The 14,336-nt window shown below is 38.1% G+C and overlaps 1 protein-coding gene across 4 annotated transcripts in view; it reads right to left on the reverse strand.

Annotated features, from left to right (window-relative positions):
• The window catches only part of rnf213a (ring finger protein 213a), a 34,055-nt gene that overhangs the window by 14,633 nt on the left and 5,086 nt on the right, over positions 1–14,336 (reverse strand). For all 4 annotated transcript variants that reach the window (XM_044100002.1, XM_044100004.1, XM_044100005.1 and 1 more), the window contains exons 8-28: positions 13,949–14,238; positions 13,607–13,863; positions 13,220–13,432; positions 12,926–13,118; positions 12,623–12,678; positions 11,487–11,661; positions 11,251–11,409; positions 11,074–11,172; positions 10,861–10,983; positions 10,511–10,694; positions 10,128–10,301; positions 9,884–10,036; positions 9,183–9,799; positions 8,287–8,446; positions 7,979–8,196; positions 7,715–7,852; positions 6,422–6,586; positions 4,275–5,553; positions 3,998–4,179; positions 3,748–3,903; positions 55–3,660 (exon numbers count right to left, since the gene is read on the reverse strand). In XM_044100002.1, coding sequence (XP_043955937.1) covers positions 55–3,660; positions 3,748–3,903; positions 3,998–4,179; positions 4,275–5,553; positions 6,422–6,586; positions 7,715–7,852; positions 7,979–8,196; positions 8,287–8,446; positions 9,183–9,799; positions 9,884–10,036; positions 10,128–10,301; positions 10,511–10,694; positions 10,861–10,983; positions 11,074–11,172; positions 11,251–11,409; positions 11,487–11,661; positions 12,623–12,678; positions 12,926–13,118; positions 13,220–13,432; positions 13,607–13,863; positions 13,949–14,238 — 8,597 coding nt within the window. The remainder of the gene's footprint in view (positions 1–54; positions 3,661–3,747; positions 3,904–3,997; positions 4,180–4,274; positions 5,554–6,421; positions 6,587–7,714; positions 7,853–7,978; positions 8,197–8,286; positions 8,447–9,182; positions 9,800–9,883; positions 10,037–10,127; positions 10,302–10,510; positions 10,695–10,860; positions 10,984–11,073; positions 11,173–11,250; positions 11,410–11,486; positions 11,662–12,622; positions 12,679–12,925; positions 13,119–13,219; positions 13,433–13,606; positions 13,864–13,948; positions 14,239–14,336) is intronic.

Here is a 14,336-nt window from a genome sequence, read left to right on the forward strand (position 1 = left end):
TAATATAAAACAAGTAAAGGATTCATGTGAAAATAAAAGGCCAGTTAGAATTACCTCTGTGAAGAATGTGTTGATCTTGGTTTCCTGTCTTGTGTGAGCATGGATGTAGTCAGCTAAACAGCTATTACTTTGTTCCTCAAAGTACACCTTAGCCATATGTTGACTTTCCACTTTTGGTAGGCCTGTGCAGTCCAATCGCACCACTGAGTCTGGTGTTGCACATTTGAGAAGTATGAGTTTGGCCTGATCCAAGAGTCCTTTCTGAGAACATGAAGTTTCCACATTGTCCTTCTGCTCCTCTATTACGTGAAGAATCACAGAAGCGCAGGTGTCTGAGTGGTAGCCAATGAAAACATCAGGGAGTGTGTACTTGTACATATCAGCTGCTCCAGCATGCTGACCAGTAAGAGATACAAATAGCTTTGCCCATCTCTCTAGTTCTTCAACCATCTTTTTCTGCTCAGCTTTAAGGACAGTGTGGATGTCCAGGTAGTGCTTCTCCAGCCTGTTGATTAGAGGTATTGGGAATTGTTTGTAGACCACTTCTCTTTCCTCAATCACAATTAGCCGGAAGTCTTTGTGCACTCTGCATTTTACACGATGGGTTCCCAATCCAAGATCGACATATTTCTGTCCTCCCAAGCATACATAGTACTGATTGAGAGCATCATAGAGACTTTCATAGAGATTCTGCAAATTTAGAAGCACAACTGTTTGGCCTGTCTCCATGCAGATCTTCACTCTGTTGATGTTGCGACAGATTTGGGTGTACTCTTGGTCTTTTGGAAAGCTAGATCCAAAGATAATTTCCGGTTGACCACTTTCTGAAAAGAATGTTTGCTGTAGGATTTGTAGGGCTGCATAGTTTTTTGTTAGCACAAGAAGGTACCGACACTCTTCATCTTGTCCAACTGCTTGAATGTTTTCTTTCACAAATTCAATGGTGTTGATGTTCTCCAAATTTGGAGAAATCTTAAGTCTTTGGGTAAAGACAGACACTACATCAACATCATCCCTTCCACTGAAATTTCTCAAAACAGCCTTGACAATGTCCTCTGCTGCAGGTTTTCGTTGAGAGGTCTTGGCCACAGAAAAGATCATCTTTATCAAGCTGTAATAGTCACGTAGGCCAAAAAAACCATTCCCTTGTTTCCGGCAAATGTTCAAATAGGATCTTGCAAATGGTTGAAAGAAATCCCTGACTTTCTCCAAAACCATTACATCAGACGAGCATATGCCTTTAGCACTCTCAATGAGTTCTTTCTCATCAGGGTCACCACGTGAGACAAAAATGCCTCTGTTCATCTTTGCGGGGTCCAATGCCCAGTTGGAAATACCAATGAATCCAACTTTTTTGTGCGGTAGTGGTTCATCATCAATGCATCCCTCTTCCAGCAATGGGTGAAGAGTTTTTAATGGCATCTTTGGAGAGTCCTCTGCCAGCCCAATTTCATCAAGAACCACAACTGAAATATATTCATTGAGGTTTTTTCCTTCCTGAAAGCGGCCACATTGTTTGAATGTGTTGATGATACCTTCGGGAGTTGAATGAGGACTACATTGAAAGGATACCAAATGGATCTGTTTGAGCATCTTATAGAGTTCAGAATGAGCAGCTTGTCCCTGCATGGCATCTGCTACTAGAGTTTTGGAAAGGGACTTTGAACTTCCAGGTTTTCCAACTAAGAATAGGGGGATTCTTAACTCAATGCAGAGAACCATCATGAAGACATTTTCTTTGAGGGCACTGTTTCTTGCAATAGTATCTCCCATTGGCACACCACTCAAGAGTAAATCTTGCATGAGTGAAATTTCACGCATTACTCGCACTGGGGTGTATGATGGTAATTTGGTACTGATTTTTTGTCTGTATTTGTCCTTATTTTCAAGACAGGCATGGTAACACACTCCTATGGCCATGACAAGGGACCAGAGAACAGGATCTTGGACCTCATGTTGTCTTTGATGCCGTTCATTTCCTTCATCGTTTTGAGTACACTCAAATTTTTGAAGCTCTGAAAAGAACATCTCATGGTGGTCATGGAACCACACAAAAGCTTGCATGCAGCGCTCTACATCTCTTAAGCTGACAAAGCTGCATTCATCCTTCCTGGTTCTCATGTACTTCTGTGAGGCTGAAAGAACATCTGTGATGCATTGGATGTAAGTTTGATCTATTGATTTGCTTGCAGTGACTCTTTGCACAATCTGATGGATGTATATTTTTTCTGTGTGATCATTTAACTGTCCAAAGTCCCATACCAGAGGAATCATGCTTGGTGGCAATGCTTGAACTCTATACACCAGCTGGCGCAAAGGTATAGACCCCAGTTTTTCATCAGTCTCTTCTGCTCGAACTCGATACCCAAGACCAGCAGATTCCAACCTTTGAATCATGTCAGCTGTGTGCTTTCTGTAGGGATTGCACGCTGCAATAATTTGTAACCCTGAGTTGGGTGTTAAGGATTCTCCCTTCACGGTCTTGTCACAAAGGACCTCCTTGATACTGCTGATAGCTTCTGTAGTATTGGCCTCATCAAAGAAGAGGACAGAGTCAAATCTATAGTCTTGCTTGTTGATTGAAGCAATGTTTTCTGCTTCTCTGACTTTACCATAGATCATCTCTGAAGTTGTCCCTCCATGCACCTTGACCAGTTTCATGTTCTCAGTTGCAACTCCACTCCTTCGCAATTCACAAAGGAATTTTATTAGCCGGGTTTTTCCGCAGCCTGTTTCTCCCATTATGATGACAGGTATGCCACATCTGAACCGCATGTGGATTGCTAGCATCTTTAAAATGTTGTCTGTGGTAAGTTCATATGTTTCATCAGGGTCAAGAGGCCACTGGATACCAAGAACATTGCAGATTCGCTCTATTTTCTCCCATCTTGGGAGACTATCAAAGTCTATGTTGAAAGGAACTCTTTGGAGCTGTAGGCCTTCATACAAGGCTTTGGTCATGACATTCTTTCTGATCACCCTTCCAGAGGTGGGTTCAATGGCATCAACAAAGTTCTGATCATTGGGTTGAAGATGAAAGCCAATAAAGGTCATGGAGACGTGGTCATCATTGAAGAAGATGTATGGATGTGGCTCTGTTTCCCATCTTTTTCTGATGAGAAAAGGAGCCAGGTCTTCATCTCGGACACCAACCAGATTAACCTGTGACCTGCCAGGACTCTGGTCAGAGATACTGAGTGATGGAGTGGCAAAGTCCTTTGCCATCAGAATCATAAAATCCACCACAAAGGTTTTGAATCCAGTTAGCGTGTCTCCAGTGAAAGTGGCATCGCAAAAGACTGATGTCTCACAGTCTCTTAGTTGAAGGTTCAGAAACCAAGTGAAATTTCTAAGTTCAGCCCAGGAGGGGTCCATTACCCCACAGTACATGAGAAGCATCTGAAGACATTCTACATGTGACCCCTCAACACCCTGATATGTGAAAACATCTAAATCGATTGTGTTGTGGAACCGTGTCAAGTACTGGTATGGCCGCTGAAAGGCCTCACTCCTGAACTCTTTATCATCCATCAGTGGGTCCTCACTGCTCACAATAGTAGGATCCTCCTGTTTTCTCATCTCTAGCATAAGGACCTCTTTGGGTGGTCGGCAGAAAATTTTAGGAAACATGTCCACAACAGTGTTTCTTGCCATTTGTGCCTATCAAGAAAAGCAGTAAGAAGAAAATAGGTAAGGTAAACAAAGATATAGAAAGATTGAAAAACACTAATTGTTAAAAAGACTTACCTCCCGAGTAGCATTTCCTGTTGACTTGACAGTGGGCTCTAAAATCTCAATGACATACAGCTGCTTGTCATTGCACCGCCACATTTTCCCCTCAGAGTCCATCAAATAGCGCAGAATCAACAATTTGAATAGGAATTCTGGAAGTCCTTTCTGGACCTTTTCAGGAGCAAAACAGATTCGATGTACAATAAGATAAAATCTATCAAAATAATTATTTCAATGACTTAATATTAAATAACATAATATTTACCGATGATGTGACATCAAAATGGAAGATAATGAGTTCTTTCTTTTTGGGAGTGTTAAGCAAAGACTGAAGGATGACAGTCTCATCAACTTTAGGTTCAATCAAGCAAATACATTTCAACATTGACTGCTTCTTAGTAGAGTGTTTAAGTTTTTCATACATCCTCCTGATGTACAAAGATTTACCTGCAATTTAAAAAAATACATTCAGAGTTATAAGCAATTTGATTTTTTTTTTCTATTAGTGTAAAACATGAAGTAGAAATATTTCATATACTCACCAACACCAGCCCTTTGAGATGAAACAACACCAACGCACAGTCTATCTTTAAAAGCTGCTGCAGCACTGCACTGTTCTGCTGGGACAGTGTAGTGTTGTTGCAGGTACTGCTGGATCCTTGCTAATGGCTCTTGGGGAATCATGTGCAACCTGTACTGGCTGAAGGCAGATGGAAGATAGGCATGTTCTCTCTCTGAGCTACAAATAATAACAAGCCTGTAGTCCTTCCTGCTCTGCATTTTCATCTGCTGGAAAAAGTTCTCAACTTTAGAGCTCACATCGTAACTCAGGAGATCTCCATATACTAAAGAGTATATTTTTTGTCCCTTGTAGCCATTGCCAAGGCAACGTCTGAGGAACAGCTCCACTTGCTCATATGGGGTTGAGTGGTTGCACAGTAGGACTTCATCATAGGTTGGAAGAGCTTCATCTTTGCTCCTCATGTAAATTGAGATGCAGGATGCCAAGGCATCATCATGAGGACAAACAATGAGATTTGGCTTTCCACTGAGCAAACCTCTGGGCAGTTGCCTGTTTATGAACTTTCCACTGTTGTCATCAGAAATGTCTTCTTCACTGTCATCGTCTTCATCTTCATCATCAATGTTGGCCAGTAGTTCTAAAACTCTACCAAGACTTTTTACATCAAGAATGTTTGGGAGAAAATTCTTCATATCTTTCATGTAAGAATTCCATACATGATCAAATGCCTGCAGACCCTTTGCTTTTTCCACAATACTTTGCAAAGGATCCAGTTCACTTGTAAACTCTTCCAGGTCACTTGTTGACACCACAATAAAGGTTTGAAACTCAAGGTCCTCATTTTGATCCTGGGGTTTATTAATGATTTCATACTGGAGCTCGTGCCACACTTCCCTCAGATCTGAGGATGTGCAATTTGGCTTGATAAAGGAAAGCATCATAAGGACTTGGTCCTCAACCTTGTCTACATTTTGTTGAGTCAGCTTGCTACAGAGGTAGACAATCTGCTCGGCAGTGTAGTAGTTTAAGAAATACTGTTGGGATCTCTGTTTGTGTACAAAGTTCATCCAGTATTCCAGACATTTCTCCATTTTTTTGCAGAGCTCAGGAAGCTGCTCTTCTGGGTTGCCCTCCACAATGACACTAAGAGCCCTGCTCAAATTAAAATCCATCAAAATGCTGGGTTCAGCATAACTTGAAGAGCAATTAATCTGCACTTCCCAGTGTCTGAACAGAGGATTTCCAGCAGTGTAAAGAGCAATGAAGGCCTCCGTCAGTCTTTGAACACTGGCAAAAACCTGTAACACAGAAAGAGCAACTCACAAGGCAGAAAATACCCTATTGATTAACTTTGAAAAACCATTTAGGAGTTTATATACAATTGCTGATTAAATGAATAATTAATATTGCTCAACACATAGTACATAGTACTAGGTCATAAAGCTGCAGTATGTAACTTTTATGAAAAATATGTTTTTTGCATATTTCTTAAAACTATCCCCATGTCATGATAGTATAATATGAGACAGATAAACTGTGAAAAGATTGACCTTCTTAAGAAATGCACCACTGAAAAGCAATCAGTCAGAGCCAGGAGGAGCTTCTTAGCACTGTCAATCAACCTTGTAAATACATTGTTAAATGGTGGAGAAACAACTTACCTTAACAGGAAAATTGTTCATCTGCAACCATGTGTAGCCATGCTAACTAGCCTTAGCATTAATGTCAGGCTTTATATATATATATATATATATACGTACATATATATATACACATATATATATATATATAAAATATATTATATATATTTTATAGATATACTGCAGCTTTAATGTGCTGACAGAGATCGTGCCAAGTCACTTCATTAAAGTGACCACCATTATGAATGACATTTTGACCATTATGAATCATGCACCATTATAAATCATGACATAACACTGTAGGCAAGAAAGTTGATCCAATTAATGCAAGACGTTTGCATGTCTTGATAATGTAAATCTCCACAGTGGTGGATCATGAATTTCGCAACATATCAAAAATAATCCATTTGTAATTTTGATAACATTTCAAACTTTTTGTCATAAGCTGAATCAATGTAAAAAGAAATAATGCTTATAGAAACATGACTAAATGGTCTTTCTACAGAATTTAATTATTTCATTTTACCTCTACAAAACGTTCAACTTCATTCTGCCCTTGGTCCCCTTTTCCAGACATGAGCATGAGTTTGTTTTGTAGCTCCCTCAGGTCTTCAAGAGAATAGCAGCGCATCTGCCGACCTTCATCATGCTCCTCTGGAATCTGCAACTTCACAGCTGTTTCAAGACTCAACTAGATAAAAAGAAACATACATAAGCTTGTATCCATAATTTTGTAGGTTGAACCAGATATTTATATATACACCAAATAAAGAGACACATACTTTTTTTTCCACCATCTTAGGTTAAATCTGACCAAACCTGTCTTGTTCTATGTCAGTTTTAATTACTCAAATTATTTATATTTCCTAAATCCCAAAAAACCTACCAAGAACATTTTTAGAGATAATTGTACAATTTTCCTCAAATTCAACAATTTACATATATTTGGTCAGTAACGGGAATAATAGTCTTTGAAACTGTATGACATAGGTAAAACCTTTTGGGCTTCCTTACACAAACTTTGATAGGTTAACTGACACATTTGAATTAATTAGAGGCACAACTATGCATGTATTTTAAGGATACACATGAAAAATGCTTCTTTCTTGTTTGAGACAATGGGAAACTCCAAAGAAATTAGCCAAGATTTCAGGAGAAGAACTGTGGAGCTGCACAAGTGCAGTTCATCATTGGGAACAATATACTGATGTTTGAAGGTGCTACAAACATCTGTTCAAACAATTATATGCAAGCATAGACATGATGAAAATGTCCAACCATACTACTCATGAAGGAGATTGGCTCTGTGTCCCAGAAATGAATGTTTTGGTACAAAATGTCCTGATTGACTTCAGAATAACAGTCAAAGACCTAATGTAGATGTTGGCTGGTAAGGCAGTGTCATTATCCAGAGTGAAATGTGTCCTATACCGAGATGAGACTCCAGCAAACTATTGTGAGAAACTTGTGGAAGGAAACCCAAAACGTCTGACCCAAGTCATACAGTTCAAAAGGCAGTTTTCCCTGAACCTGTATGAAATGCATATAAACTTTTGAATTCAAGGGAAGTTACAAAAAAAAATCTTTGAATATGCTCTTACCAAGTGTTCTGGCATTTAGGAAATAGAAATAATTTTGGTCATTCTAACTGACATAAAACAAGAGAAGTTTGATCAAGTTTAACTTCAGACAGTGAGAAATGTATATGTGTATTTTAATTTGGTGTATCTAAATATCAGGTTTCAACAGTATTTTCTTAAAGATGACATCGTTAGAGCACAAAAAAACAGACCAATCTGTCTTACTGAAGTGTTCTTACCTTTTTCACATCCTGTGCACTGATTAGGTAGATGCCTTTGTTGTTAATGGCTGAGGCCAATGAGAGAGATGATAGCTCCACTGATCCATGACTGTCCTTCACAGTTTTTAACCACTCCAAGTGACGAGCACTGTCAAGCTAAATAATGTATTTTTGAAAGATATTAATCATAAAATATCCTATTCCCCAAATAGTAACATTCATATGAATGTTAACTGTAAATAATCTTAATTGAAGTCTTATTTTTATAATGTCTCCTCTCACCAGTTTTTTGGGCAAATTTTTGTCATTCTCCAAAGCCCTCCAGAGCTTGTTGAGCACATCTTTGAAGGCACGAAAACCAGAGTCTGGCTTAAGCTCATAAAGTACAGAAGAGTAACCAAGGACCGCATCATGGAAACAAGCAACACGATCCACATCCATGTCATTCTCTCCAGCAGAGATGGAAGCCAAGTCGACAAACACCTTCAACTCATTGATATCTAAAATTACAATTTAAATAAACATTTTCAAATATTTTCCCAACATACCACTTGCATAAATGTATTACATGAAAACATTAGTATACACACCCTCTAGGGCATCCTTTACCCATCTTACAAAGTGTCGTCTGAGTCCTAGTTCATTCAAACACAACCTGCGAGGCTCTGTGATGTCAACCAGCACCATCTTTGCCTGCATTAAGTCGTTATCAATCCTATTTAGTGGTTCTCTCTTGAAGTCTTCACGAATCTGAAGAGAAATGGGAATTGAGTTTAAGTGTGTTGTTAAGAACACGCTCTACAATATTCACAAACACACCCCATCTAACCTTTCACACACCTTTAACTAAATGCCCTTGGTACACCAAGATTTAGTATAATCAACCTCTTATACTCAAGACATCTTGAATATTAAACATTCAAGATGTCATTGAATGTTATGACCCTGAAGTGATATCATTTTAGTTTTGTCTGAATGTTTATCAATATGTAAAATATATATTGAGTTTTTTTCCTCTATGCATTAATTTAATAACTTTCTTTAGCAATTTTATTTCTGGGTTTCCAACAAATTGAGGAACTATCCAGGCAACACACAAAACTAAAACTAATAATGCTCCATTAATAGGTTTCTGAGGAAAACATAACTACTGATAGAGCCGAAGCTCACTATCACTTCCATTTGACATATAAAACAGAAACTTTCTTTCCCTACACTATTAAGTTATTTTCTGGTGTTGGTGAAAATACACTGACATGTCATGGTAATAGGGAAATAACATGTAATAGTTGTTTGGAAACTTTGAATTCTTCTCTTCTTTCAAATCATTTTTCTTTCTAGAACCCCCTTGTTTTTTTTTTTATGTGATTAAAGTCATTCAACAGGTGAATCCTTCTAACAACCTCTCAATATTTTTTTTGATTATGAGATGATTCATGACACTGCTTATTCACATACATTAACATATTTAAACATGACTACTTACAACATCTGTCAGCGTTTCCAAGACCTTGAAGTCCCCTTGAAGGCCAAGTGTGTCTTTGACCATCATAATAACTTTAGCAGATTCCACAGCAAGATGAAGCTCATGATATTGCTGGACCTGTTGAACCCTGTTATGAATCCACTGTTTGTTTGCAGATGTGTCCTGTTTACACATGATTTCAAGCTCTTGAGTGAGATCATCATACTTGTCCTTGTAGGCTTTGAAAAGCTGGTTGACTTCTTCAAGTCTGATGCTTCCATCTTTTAAGCGAGTGTAGATGTCCTGGTAGTCATCCCTACAAGGCAAGTAGATCTGATCGTATATCATTTCTGGTGTGGCATCAATGTCCGCCACAGACATCTCCCCATCCATATCTTCCATTTCGTCCCTGGCCATTTCTATGGCAAATTTTTCCCAACAGATTTGTAAGACAATACTGTCATTGAATTTGTACAGGAATGTTGCCATGTCTCTTATTTCCTCGTCCAGGCTGAAGAAGGTAACAATTCCAGACATTGGGGTGGCCAGTTGGTCAAAATGATGAACTTCCATGAAATGGTTCAAGGGCATCATCTCAATGTTGACTTGTGTTTTGTCCTCCAGGTCAGAAACATCAACTAATAAAATAAATTAAATAACCACCTGTTAACTTTGCAACAACAAATCAAAGTTAACAAAACTTCTTTATGTGAGCTTCAGACCTGTCATGTGTTCTTCAAGTTTGTGGCTCATTGTTAATATGACATCCACAAGCTCCTTTTCGTGGTACACAGACTTAACTTCTTCTGCTCTGTGTTGCAAAAACCTTTTCATTTTGGAAAGATCCCTGTGTTGTTCTTTCTCAGTGAGGCAGTCTTTTAAAAACATAACATACAAAAATATCAACTGTGTCTTTTTTTAGTCAATTGTTTCAATTTCAGTTTTTATTTTGAAAGAATTTCTTACCAATCTTCAGCAGTTCTAAGAAGGCGTCCTTCCTCTCCAGAATGATGTTGAGCAGACTGATCTTAATGTCTCCCTGTATCAGCTGATTGATTATGGCTATGAAGGCTGATATGGCTATCGTCAATCGGTCTATGGCATCTTGAGAGAGCTTCTCAATCAGCTTTGTGTCTGCACCTGTACATACAGAATTTAAAGTAATTGTCTCTTTATCCCAAAGCAACCATCCAAATCACGTGATAATTAACTCCAGTTTGTGGTTTACTTTTTAATTGTTTTATTAAACAAGGAGTTACTCAGTTTTGTGTGCCTCTCCAAACTAAAGAATGCTTTTCTTCAGACCATACTGTTTCATAGTTGTTTTTGTTTTTAAATAAAAAAAATACCATATAGATGAAAAATGTCTTTAGCTGCCGTCCAAGAGAGGAGGTGCTGAAGGACCACTTCTTCTCTCTCCTGATAATTTCCTTGACTATCCCTTGGCCAGGACTTTTGGATAATTGCAGAGATGAGATTCCCAAACTTCCAGTTTATCTTTAGCTTCTCAAACAGTTTCCCTTCAGACCTGGTCTGCATACAATGAGAAGACAATCATTCAGCTAATCAATGGAAAAAATTTAAATGTGCAGTCTATTTTCATTAGAAACATAACCATTTTGCCCATTGGCTACATTTTCACATAGCCAAGACTGCCAAAGGCTAGTGAAGCAAAGCAATAAAATCAAAAGTCTCATACCTGGCACAAAGACGTGACAGCTTCAAGAGCACATTTCTCAATGCTGGCAGCAACATGTGGATAGGAAGCACTAAACTCCTCTATGTTTGTACAGTAGAATTCAATTTGATCAAGTGGAGATTCCTAAAACAAAAACAACAAAAATCCATAAATTAATTAAATCACTGTTATCTCTGACTGAAAAAAATATTAACTCTCCTGTGTATCGCCTACCTGTTTGAACTTGCCCTCAAAGTCCATGATAAATGTTTGCCTCCATTCTTTTTTACATTTTGTATCTTTAAAGTCAATGGAGATAATGTTGTTCCATGTCTGAAATGCAAGAATTAAAAAATCTATAAGATGCATGTTTTGTCAATATTTAGCTAAAGATTTTTTCTTTTAACTCACCTCCAGTTCTATGGTTTTTCCTGAGAAAAAGGCTGTTAGTCCCCTCTTTAGAAAACTTTGTTTGAATGACCGATTCATCCAGTTTCTCATTATGTCCATCCCCTTATAGATTACCAAGTCTTTTGCCTTTTGCTGTTCTCCATCTGCATCCTCAAGCTCCTAAATAGTATTTACAGTTTTCAATTTGTGCAAACAGATGTAAGGCAAACTATGCTTGTAAGACCTATGCTTTTTACCTGTTCCTTGTTGGACAAGAAGAAGTCTAAAACTGAAGCAACAAGATGTGTCGCTGCCACTGGGATCTCTGGAAAGCTTTGGGTGTAACTTTCTGGTTTGACTCCTTTGCAGAGCTTCTCTAACAAACTCATTGCAGTTGTCAGACATTCCTTCCTGTAAACCTGTGTGAAGCCGCTGTGACGAAGAAAATTAATAGATGAGTTGGGTGATACTCATATATGAAATGGTTCTTAATAATTTAGAGTCCTGGGTGAGTTCCTTACCATGTTTTTTAAAGAAAACATTAAGCACAGCCAAAATAATCTGTACCAATTGCCCACTGACATCCATAAATTGATTTGTTAAATCAAATCCATAGCTACTCTATCGAAATATGACCTACTCACTCACCAAGGCTTGCGTTAGCTGCAGTAGAGACTTTTTTTTTTTCCCTATCTGAGCAAAATGAATAAAAATTAATTTGTGCAAAGAAGTGAGATTTTCACCAGCTTCCATTCACTGTTTGATTTTGTTTTCTTTTCCTAAATCAAGTCCATGGCTCACTACTGTGTGGTACTTTGGTGGAACAGATTTAGGGAAAAAGATCACAGAGGAACAAGGCATGCCCTTTACTAATTTCAAACCTGCCAGAAGCAAAGCAGCCAGATCTCATACTAAATTAACTCCTCCGAAATGGACAAACTACCACATAACTCTTTGCCTAGTGAACTCACATTGGAGGTCAATATTTTGCAACCAATCTTATGTCATCAGAGGAGCAATGGTTCATGCAATAGCAGCCAAGTTTGGTGTTCTTTAAGCAACAGCACGTACATATAGTAATTATTCTGTTATACACCTAAACATAATTGATACTTTTAAGTTTACCTGCTGTTAAAGATGAGAACTTTGCTAATTTAAATAACGTTTTTATTCTTTTTTCCTAGATTTCAACCCTTACCTTTTCAGTTTTCATTGTGACCCATCTCTAACAACTCAAACTCATTTAATGTTGACAACTGTCCTTTATATAAAAGGGACTTGTTCTGGTTCCTCAACTTAAAGCTCACTGATTGACTCCTTAGCTGGTAGTCATAAATTAATAGATACAATTCGCAGGCTTCACAAACACACAAGATTTTATTGATGTCACTACCTGTATTTTTCCTCAATGAGATGCTCTTGGATGTGGGCAAGAATTTCAGTGACATCCTAGAAAAGCATAACAGAAAAACAGAAATATTAAGTGACACCGTCTCCAATAACTCTTGACTATCATTGTAGAAAGTAACACATTTTCATGCAGTTATGTGTCTATGGTTCATGTGTCTATGATGCAGACATAGACATATGTCTGCATAATGCCAAGTGAAGACATCTAAAAAGCTGGTGACTTCAGAAATATAATGACGGATGATAATCTACATTTACCACTATTGTTGTCCAGATTTCCACTCACCTGAGAGCTTCTGGCAGTAATTTCCAGAGGAACCTTATTAGTAAAAACATGAAGTATATCCAGAAGCTCGGGATGAATGTTGGTGCTACAGAGCAGCTGTTCCTCAAGTGGCATCAAGTACAAGCAGGACCGAACTAAAAGTGGATCCACCTTCATCAGGTGACTGTTATTCTTCATCACATTTATAAGTGCTCTGAAAGACAATCAATCAAAAAGGTGGTCAGTAACATTGGTTTATTTGAAAATAAAAACTTAAAAATAATGTGCAGACAGCTAAAAACTGATGGAACTTACTTCCTGTCTTGACTGCTCAAGTACATTTGGTTGTTAATGTCAATGCCTTCCAAACCTGCCCAAGACAAACTATAGTTTTTGTTTCCAGAGGTTTTTCCTTCAAAGGGCTTTATGGTGCCTCTCAGCAGATGAAGGAGTGGCAGTAATATAATCCATCGAGGCATTGTAGCTCTATTGACTATATTGATGAGATACACCAGCATTTCTGTCAAACTACAAGCAAACAACATTTAAAAATTGGTTAATAATCTCTGGGATTTAATGTTTTGCATATAAAATGTCAGAGCATTTATTATCTGTCATTGCTTCCAAACAAATGTCTTAATCTTCTTCTTTACCAAAATTCATGTTTTATAATTAAAATTAAAAGATATTTTGGGTACCTACTTTTTGAATACTGAAACAGCTTGAGAAAAATTTGCCCAGTACTGGAGAAATTTGTCCTTCTCTAGTTCGGGCAAACACAGTGCAGAACAGAGGCGGAGGAGCTCAGAATTTTCAAGTTTGAGTTTGTACTGTCGCCACACGTGAAGCATGACCACAGCTGCTCTCATGGGGTCTGGGATGTAGAGATTTTTCTCAGCCCTATCCTGGAGCTGAGGGATCACGTGGGTCAGCATGAACTCTTTCAGGATCTTCCTCACCTATAATATTGCATAAAAAAAAAGAGTAAGTTAAATTGGCCAAAAATGAGGGTCTAGATTACAAACTCACAATTTCTGAACTTACATCGTCTTCCCCAAATTGTAAGGAGTACCATTTCTTTTGCTTCTCCTCAAATACAAAAGGGTTTGAATAAACCTGGAAAAACTGATTCAGCTGAATTTGAAAACTTTTTACATTGGTATCACTCCAGCTCTTTAGAAGATCAAATATCGACTCCAGCATCACATCTGCAGCAATTTCTCTTCCTTGAATCAGATCTTTACGTTGATCAGGCCAAAACTTTTCCTTGAGGCGGGTCAGCATGCCCTTTGATGGCTCAACGCAGATGATGTCATCATACTGATGCCAGTCCCCTTTATCAGAAAATATAAAATAAATACTTGTGTTTGCTACAGAATCACAGCATAATGCAGATTAAAATGCTAAAATACTAGTTAAAATGACTGCACAG

The sequence above is a fragment of the Gambusia affinis genome, linkage group LG19 (assembly GCF_019740435.1).
Source record: "Gambusia affinis linkage group LG19, SWU_Gaff_1.0, whole genome shotgun sequence".
NCBI classification, from domain to species: Eukaryota; Metazoa; Chordata; class Actinopteri; order Cyprinodontiformes; family Poeciliidae; genus Gambusia; species Gambusia affinis.